This window comes from Podarcis liolepis (genome assembly GCF_965112155.1).
Source record: "Podarcis liolepis genome assembly, chromosome: 6".
Lineage (NCBI taxonomy): Eukaryota > Metazoa > Chordata > Lepidosauria > Squamata > Lacertidae > Podarcis > Podarcis liolepis.
Genome location: NC_139559.1, coordinates 69,848,222 through 69,870,229, shown reverse-complemented (window position 1 = coordinate 69,870,229; position 22,008 = coordinate 69,848,222). Strand labels below are relative to the sequence as shown.

The window sequence follows — 22,008 nt, the reverse complement described above, 5'->3', positions numbered from 1 at the left end:
CTGCGATGGGAATAGGGATCTCCTAACAACTCCAAGCATCCTTAACAAACTACAGTTCGCAGGATTCTCTGGGGGAGGCCATGAAGGTTTAAACTGGCATGATGCTGCTGTCAATGTATAGAGCAGATGGGGCCCAATTCAAATCTTGCCTCTTTCATAAACATACTAGGGCGCCTAAGAGAAACCACTGCCGTACCCCCTCGACTGCAGCATGACGATCATTTGGCCTACCTTACAAAGCTGTTGAAAGGGTTGCTGAAATAATGTACGTAAAAAGTGTTTGGAACACTGGGGAATTATCTATAGTCGCTGTCATAATGAGGACAGGCTAGAAATTCACACTCAACATCCACATCACACACCGTTTTTCTTAAAGGGCACAAGGGGGGAAAAACCACACACACACACAAGTTACAAGCGTATGCACAGTTTTTCATGCAATAATTACATTTATCTCGTTCACCAAAACAAAACGAAGAAGTATGGTGTGAAGCAGCCCTTTGAAATTACATGGGTAATTAATATTGAGCTTAATATGCAGGGTTGCTTAGTGTAGATCACTGTTCCTGTGTTGGTCCCAGACAGTAACAAATACAGATGTAACAAATAAGGCATTATTTGTAATTTTCTCTTTTGCATTATGAAATACTTACGATGGACTCTTACCTCCAAAAACTCTGGCAACCACTGTATATCTGTTATTACTGATTTATGGCCATATTCGATGGAAGAGACTGCACAGTATCTCACCAAGTGTGGCTCCTTCCCAACTTGTTGTTCCAGCATGAAACTTGGCTGAAATTGAACACAAATTAGTGTCCACTAATTTCCACACATGACAGAATCATAGAATGTTGAGAGTTGGAAGGGACACGAGGGTCGTAGGTTATCCAACGCCCTGCATATAATCTAACCCCCTGCAATGCAGGAATCTTTCACCCAACACAGGGTTTGAACTTGCGGCCCTGAGATTAAGAGCCTCATGCTCTACCGACTGAGCTATCATTGGCATCCATTGCATGACCCAGCTCTTTCTAGTTTTTCCATGCTTTCCTGGTGGGCATTGCTTCCTGTATCCACTTGCCATTCCTGTTTTTATAGTGAATAATTTGGGATACATCTAGGGGGAGGAAACTGCCAAAAATTCATTGATACAATTTGACCTATCTAGCTAGGCCATATTCTAGGAATTGAGTGAAAAAAATTACCATATTTTATAGACGGAAAAAGACATCCCCATGTATAAAATTACCATATTTTATAGACGGAAAAATACACCCCCATGTATAAGATGCCCCCTATTTTGGGGGACTCAGATTTAAGAAAATGGGGGGGAGAGTGACATTATTTTTTAGGGAAAAAACTTATACATGGAAAAATATGGTAATACTTCTACGTTGTATGACTGTATGTTTTTCAGGGGCAACTAAAAGCATAAAGCCACGGTTTCCTTTTACACCTGAACTAGTCCCTTTTAGATCCCTTGAAAGGATCGTTACAAATTTTGAGCACTTGTTTCTTCAATAAACTATAATAAACAGTGCAATGTGTACATTCTCAGGCCTATGGTACTTTGCTCCACCTAGAAGTGTGGAGCAACTGCATGCAATAAACAAATGCAATGTGGGAACTGGGCATTCACTTTCTCTGGTGGTCACAAAAATGGAAATTGCTAATGGCTGTAGCTTTGGGGTGCCTTGCAGAAGCATCTTGCTGGGAGGAGGGAGCAGAGCAGAGCTGTTACACTAGCTTCCTGGCAGGTGGGCTGCTGTTGCTTAAAGGAGAGGGGAAAGGGAAGGGAATGTGGTGGCAGGGACGTCAGTGTGACATGAGCACACCAAAACAGCCCATCTCATGCTCCTGGCGGGGCATTTGCAGCATGCTAGCTTCTCTCCCACCACCTCCTCTCCCCTTCTGGCAAGCCACAGTGACCCACCTGCCAGAAAGCGAGCGTGGTGGATCTGCGCCACTTCCAGCCCCTTATTCCTATGTTACCCTTGTGTGCACACAAACGAGTGCTCTGTAAAGCCTGCAACTTCATCCATGCACAGAAGAAAATGTGAAGCAGTTCTCAGTGGTTCCTTGAGGAATTTATGATACGGAACGCCAAAAGCAGAATCTTTAAAAGTACCAACCATGTTGACTGTGGTATTCTTGCTCCCGCCTGTACCGGACTTCGCATTTCGTAACCTCTCTTCATATGCTGAAATGTCCCACAGTACAACCTGGAATGGGAGGGCAGGGAGGGGAAACGACACGTTAGAAGGCAGATTGTCCTGTTTTAATGGACATTTTAATGTGCCATGTGATGGAAGGGTAGACTATGACTCTACAGAATATGCAGAGAGGGCCAGCTGAGCTCACGGGGAAAAATCTGTTTTGTACTAATCGAAAGGGAATCATTTTATTTTTTAAAAACGCATTAACATGTCTCCGGTACTAAGGAGTCCCACACAGTGGCATGGGGATTCCAGGCATACTTCAATAAACCCTGAATTATCCAAACGAGGGTGTGATGCAATATCTAGTGAGGCCTCACAGTACTCATGTAGGCAATGTTAGCATTCTGAGTAGGGCTTGGCCAATGCGGCGCCCCCAGGCACCCATGGACCCACAGAGGTCTTCCCTGGCACCCATAGGATCTTACTCCTGTGCTGAAATTAGGCTTGAAGGAAGCATTCTGCTGTCCCCCAAAGAACAGGTTGCAGTGTGTGCTTGGTTGTGGCGTGTTTGTGATGCCCCTGGCATTTTCTGCAGTTTGCAAATGTGACCACAGACCCCAAAAAAGGTTGGCAACCTCAGATTTTGAGGGTTAGATGAGAATGACCAGACCCTGCATGGGCCTTAGCCCTTGCTGGTCCCTCAAACATCTGCAAACCTGCCGGAGCATCTTATTCCACAATACCGATGTAGAAGAGGGATGTTGTGAATGCAAATAAGTAGCTGAAAAGTAATGGAATCCTAACCTGTCCGTTTATACAGCCTCCTGCAATGATGTTGGGATTGCTTGGGGAGAACTGAAAGCAGTAGATATCTTCAGGGCACTCCAGCATCAGCTAGAAAACATAAATATCCAGGGAGGAATATATCAGATCTGAGGACAGCCTTATGCTGAAATTATTGGTTCTGTTCTTTAAACACCTCAGAAACATTCAAGCCCTCCTTTAAATACCTGGGGGTGAATTGGGTCTGCGAAGCTCCAAAAGAGAATTGGTGCTTTCCACAAGAGCAGTCGCCCAGAGTTGTTCACACGCTCCTCGTAAGACAGTCGCTCCGTTACTGCCACTGCGATAATCCCTGATTGAAGACAAATGTCATTTCACCTTTTGCAAGGGTAAAACTTTGCGTCTGTTTAAAGTGGTCCACGTCCATACTCAACCACGCTGTCAGAAATTGCGGCAAGAATTGCCCAGGGGTGTTTTAGAAGAGGTACAAATCCTAAAAGCTAATCATCACCTTCACTTCTTGATAGAAGTGAATTCCACAAGCGTTACGTGAAGAGATGTTTTTCTTTTGGCTGTCCTCAGCCTTTTACTAATCAGGTTTCTGGGCCACCTAATGCGATGGTGGGGGTGGCAGTGAAGAAACAACTCTCTTGTCTGCTCTGCCCACAGTCTTCTAGTCGTTACAGACACTGCTTTATATTCTGCCTCCTAAGTGGAGCACTACTGCTCAGGGCTCTAGCCTGCCTGCAGCAGGAGTCTTAAGTAGCATGGGTTGCCGGGGCCGGGGGCTGTGTGGAAGGCAGGTTGCGAGGGAGGGAAACGGATGCAAATACGCATGCACATTCAACGGCCTAACAGTGTCTGCATCACCCAAGAGGTTGCAGCCTCAGGGATAAGAAAAGGAAGGCATTTTGTTGTTTGGAGAGCTCACTTCCTGGTTTGTATGAAGAAGCCATTTTCAACACAAGCAGTGTTTCAACACATTGAGGCAGTGCTGGGTGTTGAAATTTTGTGCCCCTAACAATTTTGGGCCTGAGGCAACCACCCCGTGTTAACATGCAGCTTGACTCTTAAGAGACTGCAGCAATAACATCCGTTTCACTTTCATTTCTGTTACAGCTTGCCTAGTGTGAGGTAACCCAAGTTTGCTAAAACGGGGATAGCCAATGTGGTCAGTGGCGTAGCGTGGGTTGTCAGCACCCGGGGCAAGGCAAGTAATTTGCGCCCCCTAACCCGTGGATTTGCGCCCCCTAACCCTAACCCCCAGATGTTGCGCCCGGTGCGGCCGGCCCCCCCTGCACACCCCACGCTACGCCACTGAATGTGGTACAGTCCAGATGTGTTGGATTCCAACTCCCAGCATCCCTAGCCATTGACTGCTGGCTGGCGCTTATGGGAGAGTTGAGGTCCAACAGGATCTGAAGGGCACCACGCTGACTACCCTTGTGCTAGCACGTTACAAAAGATTTCCTCATCTCATTTCCCTTCGTGTTGCTGATTTGTTCAAAGAAAGGGCCAGTGGAACAGGCACAGTGGCTAATCTTTAAACCCAAGACTTCAGAACAACCCTCACAAAGTTTCTGCCCACAAACCGAACGCTCTGCAAACTTTACCATAAATGCTTGGGTGCCAGCAGACGCAGCTCACGGTCCTGTCCTTGAGGTAATGCAGGTCTGTGAATGACTGGTACTCCTTGAGGGTAACGTCGGACTTGCCTGCAAAGCCACTTTCGTCTTCCGCAAGGGCTTTCCAGTCGTCAAAGAAGGCATTCAGGATCTCATTCTGCTGCAGTGCTATTTCAACTCTGGAATGGGGACATGTTTTTTTGTTTTGTTTTTAATAAAAAAAAATTCAGATACTGCATACAAAATTCAGATACTGCATACAAAATAGTGTCACTAGCACTAAAGGATTATGCGCCATGGCTTCTTTATTTGATACTGTAGACCAGTGTTTCCCAAACTTGGGTCTCCAGCTGTTTTCAGACTGCAATTCTCATCATCCCTGACCACTGGTCCTGCTGGATAGGGATGATGGGAGCTGTGGTCCAAAAAAGCTGGAGACCTACCAGTAAGTTTGGGAAACATTGCTCCAGACACAGGTCTTAGGCACACATTTGAGAGGAAGACATTTTCTACATGACACCAGGAGCTGCTCAAGATGCTGGAGATAAAAAATATGTCCAAGTGCTTTATAGAGTGATCATGTGTCCCCCTTTACAGAGGACAGTTCTCTGTTTGAAGGACTGTCTGGTTTAAAGATTAAGAACCCTAAAGAGGGAAAGATCAACAGTTCGAGATCAACAGTTTTATATATAATTTCTTGGGCTGAGTATTCCTCAAGTCACCCTATCCTTATACTTTATGACTGCAAGAAATCTTGCCTACGTCTCCATACAGAACTTTCAGTGGACCTTGATACTTCACCTTAAAGCCACAGAGACAATGAAGTCTTTCAGGTCTTCCGATGACAAATACTTTTCTTTTTCTTCATCTGAAAAGTCCCTTGGAAAATACTGCGTTGTTGCGTTTTTGGGGTAGGTCCTAAGGCGAGTGAAAACACACTGTTCAGAAAAATTTGGGAGGGAAAAGGAAAATCCAAAACAATGAAGGCAGAATTGACGAAATTTCACAGAGTGTCTCCTCCTTTAGCCAGATTTGTGTATGCCACTCATTTCCCAGTGTTCCCGTATTCCTGCTCCACAGCACCACCTGTCACTGATGGGAGATGAGAAAGCACACAGGTAAGTCTGGCTAAACCAGCTGTAGGCAGCCTCTCTGACCTGTGAGTCTAACTAGGCCTATGCTTGAAGGCATATAAGACATCATTTGTGGGGCAGGCAAAGTAATGCTTGGACCTGTCAAACCTGGCCCACCGGTGGCAGCGGAGAGAAGGATTTCATGCACCTCCTCCATGAGAGGTCCGGAGGGTGGCAACACAAGAACAGGCCTTTTCTGTGGTGACTCCCCAATTGTGGAATGCTCTCCCCAGGGAGGCTCGCCTGGTGCCCTCATGAACTATCTTTAGGCACCAGGCAAAAACATTTCTCTATAACTAGGCCTTTGGCTGATTAACATTCTACGGCCTTTTGAATGCGTTGGGGGTGGTGTATTGGTTTGTTTTTGTTTCGTTATGTATTTTGTGTCTGCATTTTGTAGTTTTGTGTTGTGATCTTCGGGTGAAGAGTGGTATACAAATTTAATAAATAATAAATAATAGTAGTAGTAAAAAATATGAGGAGTGGAGAATAACTTTTTTTTTTTTTTTTGCATTAGACCCATCTAATATCGTGCCTAGTCCCATCCTCACAAAAGAAAATGTAGTTGTTTTTTAGGAAGTGATGTTTGAAGTACATAATCTCAGGAAATAGTCAGAAGACATATCCCTGGGAATGATCCGAAGTTGCATAATATAGCAACCACACCATACCTTTAAAAGTGCTATCATACCACATTAACAGTACAGTGGTACCTCAGGTTAAGAACTTAATTCGTTCCGGAGGTCCATTCTTAACCTGAAACTGTTCTTAACCTGAAGCATTACTTTAGCTAATGGGGCCTCCCGCTGCCGTTGCACCGCTGGAGCACGATTTCTGTTCTCATCCTGAAGTTCTTAATTCGAGGTAATATTTCTGGGTTAGCAGAGTCTGTAACCTGAAGCATATGTAACCTGAAGCGTATGTAACCCGAGGTACCACTGTAAAGGATTCAACCCCTCACCCCCCCCAAAAAATCGTGGAAAATACAGTTTGTTAAAGGTGCTGAGAGTTGTTAGGAAAACCTTCACAGAGCTACAGTCCCTACCACCTTTAACAAACTACAGTTCCCATGATTCATGGGGGTGGGGAGGAGCCATGACTGTTAAAGTGCTATGCAAGTGCTATAACAGTATGTTGTGGTTAGCAATCCTTGTTAAAGCTAAGCAGGTATAAGTCTGGTCAGTAACTGGATGGGCGGCCAAGTAGGAAGCCCTTGTACGTTGCCTTGAACCACATCACGCAAGAAAGGCATGATGTAATAAAAATAATCTGAAATGGCGCACTCTGCTTCATGCCACTCTGCTTGAAAGTAAATTTTAAAAAGTGAAAGGTGCTTGATTCTAGGTTTCCCTCCATTCAGATAACGAAAGAAAATAACATGGACCAAAATTAATGGGGGCATTGTTTCTTTTTAAAAATTATTTAAAATGGTATATATAGAGAGAGTGTGTCTTATACTTACCATTTTGTTTGAGTTCCTCTTTCTTCTACTATCGGGACAACCTGAGTGCCAACATTTTTCTCAAGCTGCCGAATGGTAAAGTTCTTATCGAAATAACTCGTACATTCCACGTAGCCGTGTTTAGGGTCAGCTGAAGCGTTTCTGTTGTGAAATTTAACCCGAGCCCCAAATTCTCTCTGCCGCCGAGAAATCTTATATTTAACCTGAAATTTCAGCCAAAATATTTCTCAGTGGAAACTCTTGTTTTTATACGTTTGACTGTGCATTGTCTTGAGGGTATGGCACACAGCCATAAAATAGAGAATAACAGACCTTTAAGATCTCTTACAGGACCTGCATTTGATCTGATTTTACGACCATTTTTCAACATGCCCATCAGTCCCCCAAGGGAAGAAACAACTGAACTCTTGGGACGTGCTTGTTATGAGACCAGTTTGTTGGTGGAGTAGTCTCAAGTATTCTCACCAAACCTTCTCATCCACATCCAGAAGTCCTCTTCTGTGGAGTATTTCACAGGTTACCACCTCATTTTCTCTGCTTAAAATCCACACTTTGGCCTAGGCTAGCAAAGATTTTGTAAGAGTTAGGTTCTCGTTTTTCTAGATGCTTTCTAAATCCACTCCCTACTCAGGCTTTGAAATCTGAAAGATTCCTAGTCAAAATTGGGCAACCCAGGATCCTACAGTTTATTGCTTTTAAAAATACAGTATATTTAAGACTGTTATTTAAAGTAGACAGTCGTACCTTGGCTCTCAAATGTCTTGGCTCCCAAACAATCGAAAACTGGAAGTGAGTGTTCCAGTTTTCGAACTTTTTTTGGAAGCCGAACGTCCAATGGGGCTTCCGCGGCTTCCGATTGGCTGCAGGAGCTTCCTGCAGTCAATCAGAAGCTGCGCTTTGGTTTCCAAATGTTTTGGAAGTCGAACGGACTTCCAAAGACTTATACAGTCTTATACGACTGTATAAGACACTGTTAGGAAGACTGACCTTTGTCGTTCTTTCCTTAACCGATTCTTCTTCAATTTCTTTTTCACTTCCAAGCGAGACCCAAGGTTTCCACACAGGAGGCTTGTACACGTATTCTTCTGGGCTGCCCTCTTTGACCTCCCCTTCCTCTTCCTCTGGCTCGGGAGGCTATCAGGAAAAATATTTGCAAAGGTGTCAATACAAAGTGTATCAATACGATACAAATAGAGATAAATGCAGTATTTATTTATTTTTTAAATGCCTTACATGTAAAATGCTTTCCTTGGCCTCTTCCGTTGCAATAAGATAAAATACTTGCCCATATTTTAATTCCCTGTCAAAGACTACCAGAAGTTCTTCCCCAGGATATTCCTGTGTGAATACAAACAGTTGAAAAGTTTTAAGCAATTTTAAACGATTTTTACATCCAACTGTAACTGACAGTTGAAGGAGTTGGATAGGTTTAAGCTTGGGAAAAAGGCGACCAAGGAGATATGATAAAGGTAAAGGTAAAGGGACCCCTGGCCATTAGGTCCAGTCATGACTGACTCTGGGGTTGCGGCGCTCATCTCGCTTTATTGGCCGAGGGAGCCGGTGTACAGCTTCTGGGTCATGTGGCCAAGGAGATATGATAGCTATCTTCAAATATCTCAAGGGCTGTCACATGGCAGAGGGAACAAGCTGGTTTTCTCCTGCTCTGGAGGGTTAGGACGCGAACCAAGTTACAAGAAAGGAGATTCCGACAAAACATCGGGAAAAACTTTCTGAGAGTAAGAGGTATTCAGCAGTGGAACGGCCCAGCACATTCTCCAAATGATAATATTTCCTGTCAGAACTAGGCATGCTTTAATGGATATTAAATGGTTGAATCCTGACAAGACTTGAATTTTATTATTATGGTCACAGACCAGTTCTGGCTCACTTACAATATCAGGAAAATCATAAAACACAACAGGAATACATTGAATTGCAATTGGGTATAACAGAGACAATTCAGCTATAGCAGCAGTTTAAAATATATATTAAATCTTGATCACTAAAATTGTCATTTAAAACCTTAATCATTTTGGTACAGTGGAACGGCCTCCCTCATGAGGTTGTGGACTCTCCTTCCTTGGAGGTTTTTAAGCAGAGGTTGGATTGCCATGTGCCAAGGATGCTTTAGCTTAGATTCCTGCATTGCAGGGGGTTGGACTACATGACCCTTGGGGTCCCGTCCAATTCTATGATTCTATGGCATCACTTTAATACTGGTGGATTGGAAGGTTCTCCGCTTACGTTTTTGGTCTAGCACTAACTGCTTCAGAGGAGCAAGCTCCCTTAAGCTTCTTCCTCAATGTATCCTCCTTCTTCCCATTACTTTCTAGAATGCCCTCTGCCTGCCAATGCAACTGATTTCTTTCTAGATCACAACTGCTCATCTCGCACCATATCCTAGGGGTCATTTCTGGGGCCCATAGGTACATTTACAAACCAGAGAAACTTGTGGGCAACACATACACCACAGTCCGTGTTAATGTTGGGCCCTCCTTTTGTGAACCTCATGCCTCCATCACAGCCACTTCTAAGCTTGTGCTCAAAAGGACTTTGTTTGCCAGGAGGAGTAGTAACAAATCTTAAGTGAAATGAAGTTAGGCGATCAGTTTACCAAGTTCCAGCACAACCCCCGGTATACAACATGCCCCAACAGGGTAACTCACTAAGATAATTTTTTTGAAAGGATGGAAGTCAGAAACTGCAGCTCTTGCTTTCATGTCATCGATGATGTCCTCTCTCTTCAAAAGTTTGTGAGGGTTTTCCGCCGTGACATCGACGTCAGCACGGCAATTAAATATCTCCTGAGTTTTCTCAGTGAGGACCAAGGGGAAGATTTCCGGGTGGCCTGAAAGAGTAAAGAACAATATAGAAACACCTCTTATTAAAAGGCTCGCTGTATTTCAAGTACCAATTGGTCCCACACATTCTAGAATTCTTCAACAAGTGTAACTAGATACTTTTAGTACCCTTACAACTATTAGTGAAATTAAACGAGATTCCCACCCCCTCAGAGCAATACCCTTTTACTTCTTTTGCCATATACTCTTTCCATACTTGATGTAAGGTAAAGGTAAAGGTACCCCTGCCCGTACGGGCCAGTCTTGACAGACTCTAGGGTTGTGCGCTCATCTCACTCTAGAGGCCGGGAGCCAGCGCTGTCCGCAGACACTTCTGGGTCATGTGGCCAGCGTGACAAGCTGCATCTGGTGAGCCAGCGCAGCACACGGAACGTCGTTTACCTTCCCGCTGGTAAGCGGTCCCTATTTATCTACTTGCACCCGGGGGTGCTTTCGAACTGCTAGGTTGGCAGGCGCTGGGACCAAACGACGGGAGCGCACCCCGCTGCGGGGATTCGAACCGCCGACCATGCGATCGGCAAGTCCTAGGCGCTGAGGTTTTACCCACAGCGCCGTACGCTACCCTAAAACGAAGTCTCTTTATTGCAGTTAACGAGGCAACCACCATGGATATATTATGGATGGAAAAGAGCTCAGTGTCTCAGGGTGAAGGAATTTATGTCCGTGAAGATGTCAAGGACAGGCTTTTTAATTTTTAGGCATTTACAAAGCTGAATGAAATATAAATTTGGGAATATTGATAAGCTTTACGTACAGATGCTTTGGGGGGAAAGTCTTCACTCACTTAATCCTTTTTTTTTTTTGAACTGACAAAATGCTAAATCCTATTTTAATCCGGCTCATCCAGAAATCTAAATCCCTCAGCAAACGTCTCTCACTTAATATGTTACATTTCATAAACCCTACATTTATCCCTTAAGCCCTGTCATTTCTGGTCCTCTACTGCACCTGCTCAACTGCAGCTATTCATTAAAACCTACAAAAGGAGGAGAGAGATATTTGGCGCTTTTGTAAATTTGGCACCAGGAGCCCCAAGAGAAATTGGCTTGGAGATATTTTCGCTTGAGGCAGAACGTACCCACAAGCCCACTGAGGGCCACACAAATGGCCAGAAACCTTCTGCAAGTGGAGTAGGCAAAAATGGTGGGCTCTATAGATGGACAGATGGACATTATCCCACCATTCCTCCAAGGAGTTCATGGTTCTCCCCTCCCCATGTTATCCTCACTACAACCATGTAGGGTAGTTTAGGCTGAGAAAAATTGGCTATCCCAAGGTCGCCCTGCTGAGCTGCATGATGAAGCGGGAATTTGAACCAGAGCCTCTGAGATCCCAGCCCAACCATTGCACTGCACATACCAAATGTTTTATGAGATACAGTGGTACCTCGGGTTACAGACGCTTCAAGTCACAGACGCTTCAGGTTACAGACTCTGCTAACCCAGAAATAGTACCTCGGGTTAAGAACTTTGCTTCAGGATGAGAACAGAAATTGTGTGGCGGCGTCATGGTGGCAACGGGAGGCCCCATTAGCTAAAGAGGTACCTCAGGTTCAGAACAGTTTCAGGTTAAGAACGGACCTCCAGAACGAATTAAGTTCTTAACCCGAGGTACCACTGTACACTGTATTCTACTTAGCACTTATGAATCCCAGCTAATTATCTGCTCCTCTTTCCTACAACTTCTCAAACGGACATGTGTTCTGTGTTATTTACCCCATAGCTAAAAGGCAGAAGATGCAGCTTCTGAAGAGAAATATTTCTTTTTTCCTTTCACAGCTAGCCTTATGGCCTTAAGACTCTGTCTGCTGCATATTCTTCAAAAACTGTTTTTTCCATGTCGAACTTACCCATGCTTGCCATCGATAAATCCACTTCTTCATCTTTTTTTGCTGAAATGAGATAAAATGGGGTCTTAGCATAAGAACGTTAAGAAGAGCCCTGCTAAAGCAGACCAAGGGCAAATGCTTGTCAAGTATCCTCTGGAACCGAAGGCATGAACAACCCACTCACACCATTGTCTTCTCCAGTATCTCTTATTCAGAGGTTACACTGTATTACACTATCTGAGTTTGCTTGTTTTCCTTTTCTCTCCCCATCCCTTTTTCCCCTCATGACTTTTAGATTGTAAGCCTGTGGGCACGATCTCATGTTTCTGATCTGTGTACAGTACATTTTTTAGACGCTTTAAAATAAAATAGCTATAATTCTGTTTCCACGTGGAGGACTAGTATACCTCATGAATTTGTTGAATTCCATTTCAAAGCCTCCTTTCGTCAATCAATTTCAGTGGGTGAGCTCTAGCCTGGGGGCTGCGGCTGCTAAAATCTCTTCCATTCGCAACTTTATAAACCTTTCTCATGCTCCCCACAAAATATTTTTCCCTGAATTAAAAGGCCCCCAAACACCTTAAAGTTGCACTTTGATCATTTTGGTTGTTCTTTTTCATAGTCAGGAGCTTCCTGCAGCCAACTGGAAGCCGCGCCTTGGTTGTCAAACATTTTTGGAAGTCGAAATGACTTCCGGAACCGATTCCATTCGGCAACCAAGGTACAACTGTACATGAAAACATCACAGAGAAATGTTGTTGGGCATACTGTCACATGTATTGTTGCCTGGCAGCCAAATTCCCAACAAATTACTTTCTTTAGTTCCACAGTTCAGCAGTATTATACTTACCAGCACTTCTTTGCTTCCCTTTGGGTGAGCCTTTTGGCGATCCTTTGGGCGACTTTTTAGGTTTTGGAGATCCTTTAGCTTTAGGTTTCTTCGCTGAACCAGGAGCAGAATGTGGTACGGGAGTCTCTGCACTTTCAGCCATTTTGAAAGATTTCTGCCTGGAAAACAGGTGGCACATCAATGTGGATAATGAGGCAGAATTCAGGGGGGTGGCTTAAAAACTCATTCATAACATGATAGTTACATCCCATTAGTTGCGTGACAGAGCTGGCTGAGACTGATGGGACTTGTAGTCCAAAACAGCAGAATGGAACCAGGTTGGCAAAAGGCTGCCTTTTGTGCTACTGAGGCAGAACGATGTTTGCTTCAGTTTAGCCCAAGTAATTTTGCTGCTCCAAGCAGTAAAATTCAAAAACCTGCACCCCAAAATTCCTTGCAAAGGAGCCTGAACTTAAGGCTGGATGAGGGCCAATAAACTGACTCTGAGGTTTCCAAGTGTGCATTCCCTGCTTTTGATGGAGTCATACTCCCCCTGAAAGTGAAGGTTCATAGTCTGGGGGGTGCTCCTGGCTCCACCTCTATCGCTAGAGGCCCAGACTAGGAGTACATTTTACCTCACCACTGTCATCCATGTGCTAGTCCCCTCCAGACTGGTTTACTGCAATGCACTCTTTGTGGGGCTGCCCTTGAGGTTGGTTTGGAAGCTTCAGCTGATGCAAAATGCAGTGGTTTGACTCCTCACTGGGGCGGGACATTGCCAACATGTCACCCCACTGTCAAAAGACTTGCACTGGTTGCCAATTAGCTGCCAGGTTAAGCTGAAGATACTGCTTTGGTGAACAAAGTCCTATACAGCTTGGGACCAGAATAGCTGAAAGATAGCCTCATTCTTTATATATCCAGCTGATCACTGTGATCAACAGGCTAGGGCTTCCTACAGATGCCATCTTAACAGCAGGTCGGCTCTGCATAAGAAATCGGGCCTTTAATGCTGTGTAATCCCTCCCCCTTCCCTGAAAGGCACCATCTTTGTTTTCTTTTGGCACCTACTGAATACCTTCCTCTTCCAACAAGCCTTCCTGCCTCCCTCTGATTTTTCCAAGTCTGAATCTGTATTGAAATTGCTTTTCAGATTTGCCACTCTAGGCTAGTTTTGGAGGAAGGGTGGGGTACAACTGTAACATACCCTCTGATATTTCTCTGATGAAAACAGGGATATCCTATTCCATAACAACAAACAACAACAACAACAAGTTTTATTATTTATACCCTGTCCATCAGAGGCCTGGATTGCCCCAGCCACTTTGGGTGACTTCCAACATATATAAAAACATAACAAAACATTAAACATTTTTTTTTAAAAGAACCCTTCCCTATACAGGGCTGCCTTCAGATGTCATCTAAAGGCCGTATTAGTTACTTATCTCCTTGGCTTGCAGGGGTTGCCTAATAATAATAATAAAGTACAGAGGATGCTCCTTGGGTTGAGCATAACTGTGCGCTATTTGACCTTGCAAGGTTGCTTAGGGCAAATCTATTAGGTTACATGCTGTTTCATTAACACTCCCGAGACAATCAACACACCTAAATGTGACGCCGGGTTGGACTAAATGGCTGACTGCATAGTCCTTTACAACTCAAGTGATTCTACGATGATAAGACAGGGGTCTAGGCAAGGGGCTGCTAAAGTCGTCAAGCTGGTTGAACAGAAATCATAGCTCTGCTAAAGCAGCCGGTTCTGTTCTTAAGAACAAAGCATTAATGAATCGCTTATACAGAAAAGATGAATGGAGGAAGATTTTTTAAAAGTGTATGGGGGGGGGAATAACTCCAGCACCATCATGTGGAAATGATGTGCATAACAGGACACGAAATAGCGGCTTCATAATTTGAGTCACTGTTTTTATTCATTTTTCAAAGTGTCACAGTGTTTAACCCAACGCTATACCAGAAACCGAATTCTAACAAAGCGGATGACAAAAGAGATGGGAAACATAGGATGCAATCCAACCCAAGTTAAGTGCTAAGCCTGGTGTCACATGGAGAGATTTGAGCAAATACTCTCTTCTTTCCTGGTGTGACTTTCAGGTAGGTTTGCCATGTGTCCAGAATTTCCCAGACATAGGTGGTACTCAGCCCCAGAAACAGTGGAAATTGCTGAAACACCCAGGAAAACTCAGACAAACTTTGCCAAAGAAAGCTCAACAACTTTTGTGTCCAGATTTTCTCTTTTTGAAAGATGGCAACTGTACTTCCAGGGTCCGGAAAAATCACAAAGGATGACCCAAGCATCAAATTGGTGGCTAGGGAAGCTCTGTCAATCGCCACTTTACAGGGAACTGGGATAACCACAGATTGGAACATGTGATTTGCTTCTCTCTCAAGTCATCCAAACAGTCTAGTCACATGAACAAAGACAACACTGGCGTTTCTGAGATTAATCACAGAGCTAATTTTAGAAAAGCGGTTTACAAGGCAAGGCAGAAAGTTCCTAAAAACAGCTACTTATAAAACTGATTGCCCTAAAGCTATGGTGTATTGTTTTTGTTGACTTGTTAAAAAACGCATGTAACTCTGATCCTTCTTTTTGAGTGCTGAAACTTTGGAAAGTGGAAAGAGAATACCAGATATCAAGAATGAGTGAGAGGAGCGCATCAGTAGCTAATGGCTACAATCAATAATGTTGGATGGCTGGGCAGACAGTGTTAAGAAATAGCCAGAGCTATGTAAAGTAGGGCAAAATAGAAACTGCATGATCGTACGAACCACACCCCAAAAGCTCAAATACAGACATAGCCTTCTAGAAGCGTGATGATTTTGGTCCATGGTGGAAGGCACAAAGGAGCGTCTCTTCATGGCTATATGTGAACCCTCGGCCATCAGGACCTACTTTAAGTGCTAGAACTTCAGCCCTGTAATATGTGAAATAATTACAATAGCTTTGTGCATGTTAAATAACTCCCCTAGCTCAGTAACCACAGCCAGACATGACACAACCAAGATTACAGAAGAACATCTAGATCTGAGGGTGTGGTTTATGAAAAGGTCTTGCCACAATCTTTTTACTCTGAGTCAATAGCAGGGAACAGCTCTTTAAACTCCTCCTGCACTCTTTGACATGAGTGTTGTGGAACAGAACGATAAAAATTAATGCAGTTCACTTGAGGTGGGAAAAATTCCCAATAGATTGTGACCAAGGCTCCTAAGGGCCTCTACTGTTTCCCTACAACCTTTATTTAGGTAGACAATGTTTGGTCTTTTGGAACCGCAGCTCAAAAATATAATTATATTTTGCACAACCCCCCCCCCCCCGGTTTGGGCTAATTAAAAACACTTTTCCATGAAACTGTCATCTGAGCAAAAGGTAACTGTTAAGTGTTTTAGCTCGGGTGTTTGTAGTTGTGCATTTAGCCAACCTAAATATTGAGTCATGAAATAATGTTTAGAACTGACAGTGCATTAGTAGAACTACAGGCAGCTGTTAACTTTGTATCTAAGTATTTTGTATTAACTTAAAAGTAACAAAAACAGAGAAGTATGTTCTTCCAATTATCTAATGGGCTGAAATAGTTAGCGTTATGAAACTAAACTACCATGTTGCTAGGTGCTCAAGGGGAGGAAAGTTAATTAGTTATCAGCAAAGACATGGATGATGTCTGTACCAAGAAGAAAGAACGATTAATCGGTGACCAGATTGAACCATTTAAACATCACGTTTATGTGCAGTACCCATTAAAGACTGTAATTTATTTCATTATGAAAGAACTGAATCATCAGAATACACAGGTGTAAAACACGAAGTTCTTTTTAACAAATGTGCTTGACATCTCAGTCCTTGAAGATCCATGCTTCTGTCAGAAAACAAACTGCCTCATATTTTTACAGCTAATGTCTGAAAAGATATAATATCTGAGTACTATCTGAGTGTTTTAATTTTAACCTTGAAATTTGTACAGCAGCCACATAATATATTTCTATGACTCTGGTATTTTTTCCTGAAAGCCCGTGATTTCTAAAAACCCAGTTTGTGAATCCAGGTAATGGGAAATGAAGGTATGAATGGGGTATGAATGGAGAGAAACTCAACCATTTCAGTGAGCGCATCATGAATGGAAGAGGAGAGAGAGAGAGAGCGCTGTCAAAAACTGGGGTAAAGAGAGTCAGTGTGATGTAGAGATGTGTTGGGCCAGATCCGGAGAGACCAGGTTTCAACCAGGGTGACTTTGGGCCAGCCACAGTCTCTCAGTCTGGCCCACCTCACAAGGTTGCTATGGGGATAATCTCTACAGAAGCAGAAAACTACAAAATAAGACAGGTGTCCTTTAACTAGCTAGCCAGCTCCTCCAATGAGCTTCCTGCGAAGACAACTGCAGTGCACTTGGCCCTAGGAAGGCCTTGCTGCTAATATACTTAAGGTAATAACAGTACTCAAGTCAGGTTAATCATTTCAATATTTTGCATCATGTGGAATGGAATCCTGTATCATTTGGAAATGAAAGTGGGGGATCTTCACCATGGTCTGTATGAAAGAGAGGGTTTAGTACTAAATATCAGAGGCTGCAGACTATGGTCATATCATTTTAGGCTGTAGTTCTCTACACAACTGCACACAGTGATCCTGCAGGTGATAATCATTTTACATGTTTGTTACTGAATGGATTTACATTGTGCATTGGACTGCGGTGCTACTTTGTGCCTTTGCAACAGGAAATATGCTCAGAATATCACTGCCAGACAAGCAGCAGCATGTGATGAAATACACTGCGATCCACATAAGTTTATATATATTTATATTTATTTGTTACGGCCATAGGCCCATACAGATAAAAACAAGACATAAATAACAGCTTGTGCACGTGGAAAAAAACAGCCGCTGAAACACCACTATAACAATAAAATACTATAAGATGGAATGACATACTGCGCCTTAATTAGCTTGTAGTGCTCCTTGGCAACGCTTTTGGGTAAGGACAGCGACCAGAAACCTAGCCACTTTCAGGGTCGTATGGATATCCTTGTCCTGCAAGATTTGGGCAAGGTGGAATTTTGGTGGGGTACCCTCTAGCTTCTGTATGATTGATCCCAACAAATTTGCCCATCCACATAAGTTTGGGTCACCATACTTTTGTTAATCTTTAAAGCACCACAAGTTTCTTTGGTTTGTTTTGCTGCAGCAAAATATCACTAACCCTCTGGAAGTAATCTGCCTGTACATTTTTTCAGATTTACCCAGAAACAAATTTAAGCAACTTTCACTACAGATCTATGTTTTATAGATGCCATGTGGGGTAGAGAATAGTAAGGGTTTTTGAGTGCACACTGAAACAATTTTAATTTTTTTTATATTCTTTAGTTCTCTTTTTAAAAAAACTTTGCCTTCTGTCTCTTTGAAACATCTTTGCTCCATACGACAGGCATATGTCACATGCAAAATTAATACTTGAGAAACCTTCATATCTCTCCCAACCAGTCACTCTGACTGAGAAAACATCAACCAGTTTTTCTGGGCCATTATCAGGCTATATCTCCTGACGTATTACTCCTGCAACCGTAATGTGTGATTTAATTATATATTTCCCCCTCCCTTCCTTTCTTTAGGATCAGTTTTGTGCAGTGCTAGAAAAAGAGGTGTGCCAAAACTCAACATGAATGCTTCCACTGTTCTCTTATAATGGCAATGGTGCCCACTTGAGAGGTGCTGGAACTGAGTTGCAGTGAAAAAAAGCCCTGGTTTTGTGTAATATTCCTCAGTGTCAGGGGCGGGAGAAACTTGTGTGACCTTCCAGAAGTCATTGGACACCAACTCCCATCAGTCCCAGTCAGCATAGCCAATAGCCAGGGATAACTGAAGCTGCACTTCAGCAACATTTGGAGAGGAACTGGGTCCCCAAACCTGCCCTATGCAGATTACCACTTTTCTTGACTCTGTAATTCCCCTACCCTGACACATGTGTTGAAAATGATCACTTCACTTGCAGGTGCAGCTGATTAGTAAACTCCCTGTGTGAATGTGCTGCCATTGTAGTCAATAAGCCTCCACAGTAGCCTCTTCCCAGTCAGTAGCTCTGGAAAAGACTTCGCCAGATGAATGAAGCATCTCCGGCTCTTGTCACATCTACACCATACATTTAAAAAGCATGCCCTCACCCAGAGGATTCTGAGAACTGTAGCTCTGTGTGGTAAATTGCACTTCCCAGGATTCCCTGGGGGAAGTAATGTGCTTTTAACCATGTGGATGTGGCCTCTGCAGGGTTTCCCAAACCCCGAAACTTGGGTTTCCAGCTGTTTTTAGACTACAGTTCCCATCAACCCTGACCACAGTTCCTGCTAGCTAGGAATGATGAGAATTGTAGTCCAACAGCAGCCGGAGACCCAAGTTTGGGAAACCCTGAATCAAGCAGTTCTGTTTCTTCCACCTCCTTAAGCCAGAGGGAAGTAGCACAGTGTAGGTCGGCCGGCAGTTCACATAAACAGCTAAACTTGAAGTATAATTATGGGCTAGCTGAGTGTTTAGATCTGAGCAGGATGAGAGCATGCCAGCAGTTCCCCATCTATGCAGTGGGTGCAATCAGGGTTCCCCACCCCCAGCTGGAACTCAACGGTGGGCGCCATTGCCAAGGGAGGCGTTCATGAGGAGTTCCAGCCCCTCTTTTCCCTAGAAAAACAGCACCGGGTGCAATAGTATATTCAGATTGGTGACTAGGCATGCACAGCACTACTGAAGGTGCATTTCTAAGGAATTAGATGAGACGGCCATGAAACGGAAGACTTTGAAGGAATATCACGGATAAAGAATTAGGGCATGCTTGCACACTGCGGCTGCTACCTGCAAGCTCCCGGTCAGCGACCTAGCTGGCTCCATGGGAGACTTGGGATGCCCCAACGCAGCTGTCCCCCCGCCCGGAGTTGCACTGCCCTCGTCCCTCTCCGCTCCTTACCTGCTTTGCAGCGTCCCCCGCCCTCCGTCCGCTTCCCAATCTGAATGCCGCCTTCCTACAGCAGGCGTCGTTCAGTTGCTATGATCAACAGTTGCTATTAAAGACTGGCAGTTGCAAGAGCCAATAAGCATTCGACGGGCTTAACCCGCCCCTCCTGGAGGAAAGAGCCATTGGACGCTTCTACAAACGACGCTGGGAAACATCGAGAGGACTACAACTCCCAGCATGCACTTCCTTTGGCCTTCTCGCAGCCACAGGTGGAAAGAGGAGGGGGAATTGTAGTTTTCTTTTTGCGCAGGCTTTGGGGTGCGATTCATTGGCGCTCGTCGTTGGCGCTTCCTTTGAAGTACCAAACGCCCACTTTTCAGCTTGCAGGTTTTTTTTCTTCTTTCCTTGAACCGTTTGTATTTTATTTCCAATTTTATTCCGAAAGATAAAACGCGGTGAGCCATTGGGAAAACAAGAGAAGGCAGCTGGATCACTGCAGCAAAATATGCCTTCGCGTCTGTGCCTGGCTTGCTCATCTAATAACTTTCAAGAGCTTAATTATACTTGAGCGTTATTTGGATTACATCTGCCGAGATGCAGTCAAAGGGAGCTATTCAGAGTAGCTCTCCCCTAGCAAGAGCTTGCTCCCTATAATTGTTACTTTGTGACCGAAAAGGAGATTTCATTAAAGATTCAGGAACTAAACTTGCATGCAGTTTTCTTTTCTTTCTTTTCTAAAAAACATTTTATTAAGGATTTTCTTGTTTTACAGAAGTAAGTGTAATGCCTCGTATTTTTTTTTTTTTCATGTAACATTTTTACAAATCCGTTTCATTTGTTGAGGCATTAGGGGGAGAAGGAAAAAAGAAAAGAAAAAAGAAAGGGGGTGGTGGAAAGAGAGAAGATGGATGGGGGTGGGGTCGGGTGGTGGTGTTTCTATTATGTTTAATGTATGTAGAGTTTGGTGTCAGCATTGCTTGTGTTGTTCACTTGTGTTCCTTTGGTGGTGAGAGGGAGGGAGAGAGGAGGAGGAACGACTGACAAAATTGCTGTTACATAAAATGTTTTCACAAAGACTGTGCAACATCTTTTTAAAAAACCACGCATCTCCAGACATCTTTAGGACACCAATGTATTTCCAGAAACTTTTTAATAACAAAAACAATTTCCAAGGTGCCCAGGTTGATACTTATTTTGGGTTATATTTCTAATCTTATCATTTGGTCACCATCTTTTAAAACAGTGGCTATGACGAATAAAATGAATAAATCTCAACATCTTGGTACCAGTGAGACTGATCTTGAATTTCTAAGTTGATTGTAATGGGTAATGCAATAACCTACAGCAAAAAAGGAAAAAAAAAGATTTACATTAAAAGTTTCCCTAAAGCTATACTGCATTGATACATTAATTACAAAGTAACGGTAATGCCAATACAGACTGTGTAGAGAGCCTTTCCTTCACTATTCAATAACTCTAACCACATCCGAATTTCCTGGGTAGAAAGCAAGAACTATAGGAAGTTTTGTGTACTTATTCATCTTGTGCTTAATTTCTAAACTACAAAGTGTAGAGGTTTCAGTCCTCTTGAAATGACACTTTCTGCCCTGTGGAATTCTTGTCCCAATCCCTTGGATTTCTCTGGGATTTTAATAATTATGAGGTGGAAATATACTGTGCATTATGAGCTTAACAATAAATCTGGCCATGGTGGGACAGCAGCTGTAGGTGAGATAACTAAAGCTGAATAGAGGTCATAAGAATCATTGTGTGTAGAAGAAGAAGAGTTTGGATTGGATATCCCGCTTTATCACTACCCTAAGGAGCCTCAAAGTGGCTAACATTCTCCTTTCCCTTCCTCCCCCACAACCAACACTCTGTGAGGTGAGTGGGGCTGAGAGACTTCAGAGAAGTGTGACTAGCCCAAGGTCACCCAGCAGCTGCATGTGGAGAAGCGGAGATGCGAACCCGGTTCACCAGATTATGAGTCTACCGCTCTTAACCACTACACCACACTGGCTCTCACACTGTACATGAGGAGACAGGATTTGGATGCTCCCAAGTTTGCTACTTTGGAGTGCTTCTGGGTCTGCAGGTGTGCCTGGAAGTAGCTCAGATGGCAGTGTTGGCCAGATATGCATTCCATAGCCCGTATCCTATGAGAAAAGTACAAGTGTGTAATGCTATCCAGTCATAATCTAAAACCTGGGGTTTATGTGGCCATAAACTAGAGGCTTGACTGCTTTAATGCAGAACACAAGGGGGATGCCCTTGATAACTTGATATTGAAGCTCCATAGCTATAATATGTTTCATTCACAGAACTGCAGAGTTGGAAGGGACCCTGAGGATCACCTGACTCTAGTCTAATCCCTTGCA

General features: G+C 43.6%; 1 protein-coding gene across 7 annotated transcripts in view; it reads right to left on the bottom strand.

The window, feature by feature from the left end:
• The window catches only part of DNAI3 (dynein axonemal intermediate chain 3), a 59,005-nt gene that overhangs the window by 11,335 nt on the left and 25,662 nt on the right, over window positions 1-22,008 (bottom strand). For 4 of the 7 annotated variants that reach the window (XM_083511024.1, XM_083511022.1, XM_083511019.1 and 1 more), the window contains 12 exons: window positions 12,705-12,862; window positions 11,876-11,917; window positions 9,832-10,013; window positions 8,399-8,503; window positions 8,153-8,299; window positions 7,166-7,368; window positions 5,372-5,488; window positions 4,559-4,749; window positions 3,173-3,297; window positions 2,967-3,056; window positions 2,136-2,225; window positions 667-795 (listed from right to left, as the gene is read on the bottom strand). In XM_083511024.1, coding sequence (XP_083367150.1) covers window positions 667-795; window positions 2,136-2,225; window positions 2,967-3,056; window positions 3,173-3,297; window positions 4,559-4,749; window positions 5,372-5,488; window positions 7,166-7,368; window positions 8,153-8,299; window positions 8,399-8,503; window positions 9,832-10,013; window positions 11,876-11,917; window positions 12,705-12,846 — 1,563 coding nt within the window. In that variant the 5' untranslated portion in view covers window positions 12,847-12,862. Of the gene's footprint in view, window positions 1-666; window positions 796-2,135; window positions 2,226-2,966; window positions 3,057-3,172; window positions 3,298-4,558; window positions 4,750-5,371; window positions 5,489-7,165; window positions 7,369-8,152; window positions 8,300-8,398; window positions 8,504-9,831; window positions 10,014-11,875; window positions 11,918-12,704; window positions 12,863-19,642; window positions 19,750-22,008 lie in introns of those variants that run through there. The other 3 variants (XR_014527912.1, XM_083511020.1, XM_083511021.1) reach the window with 2 other exon arrangements.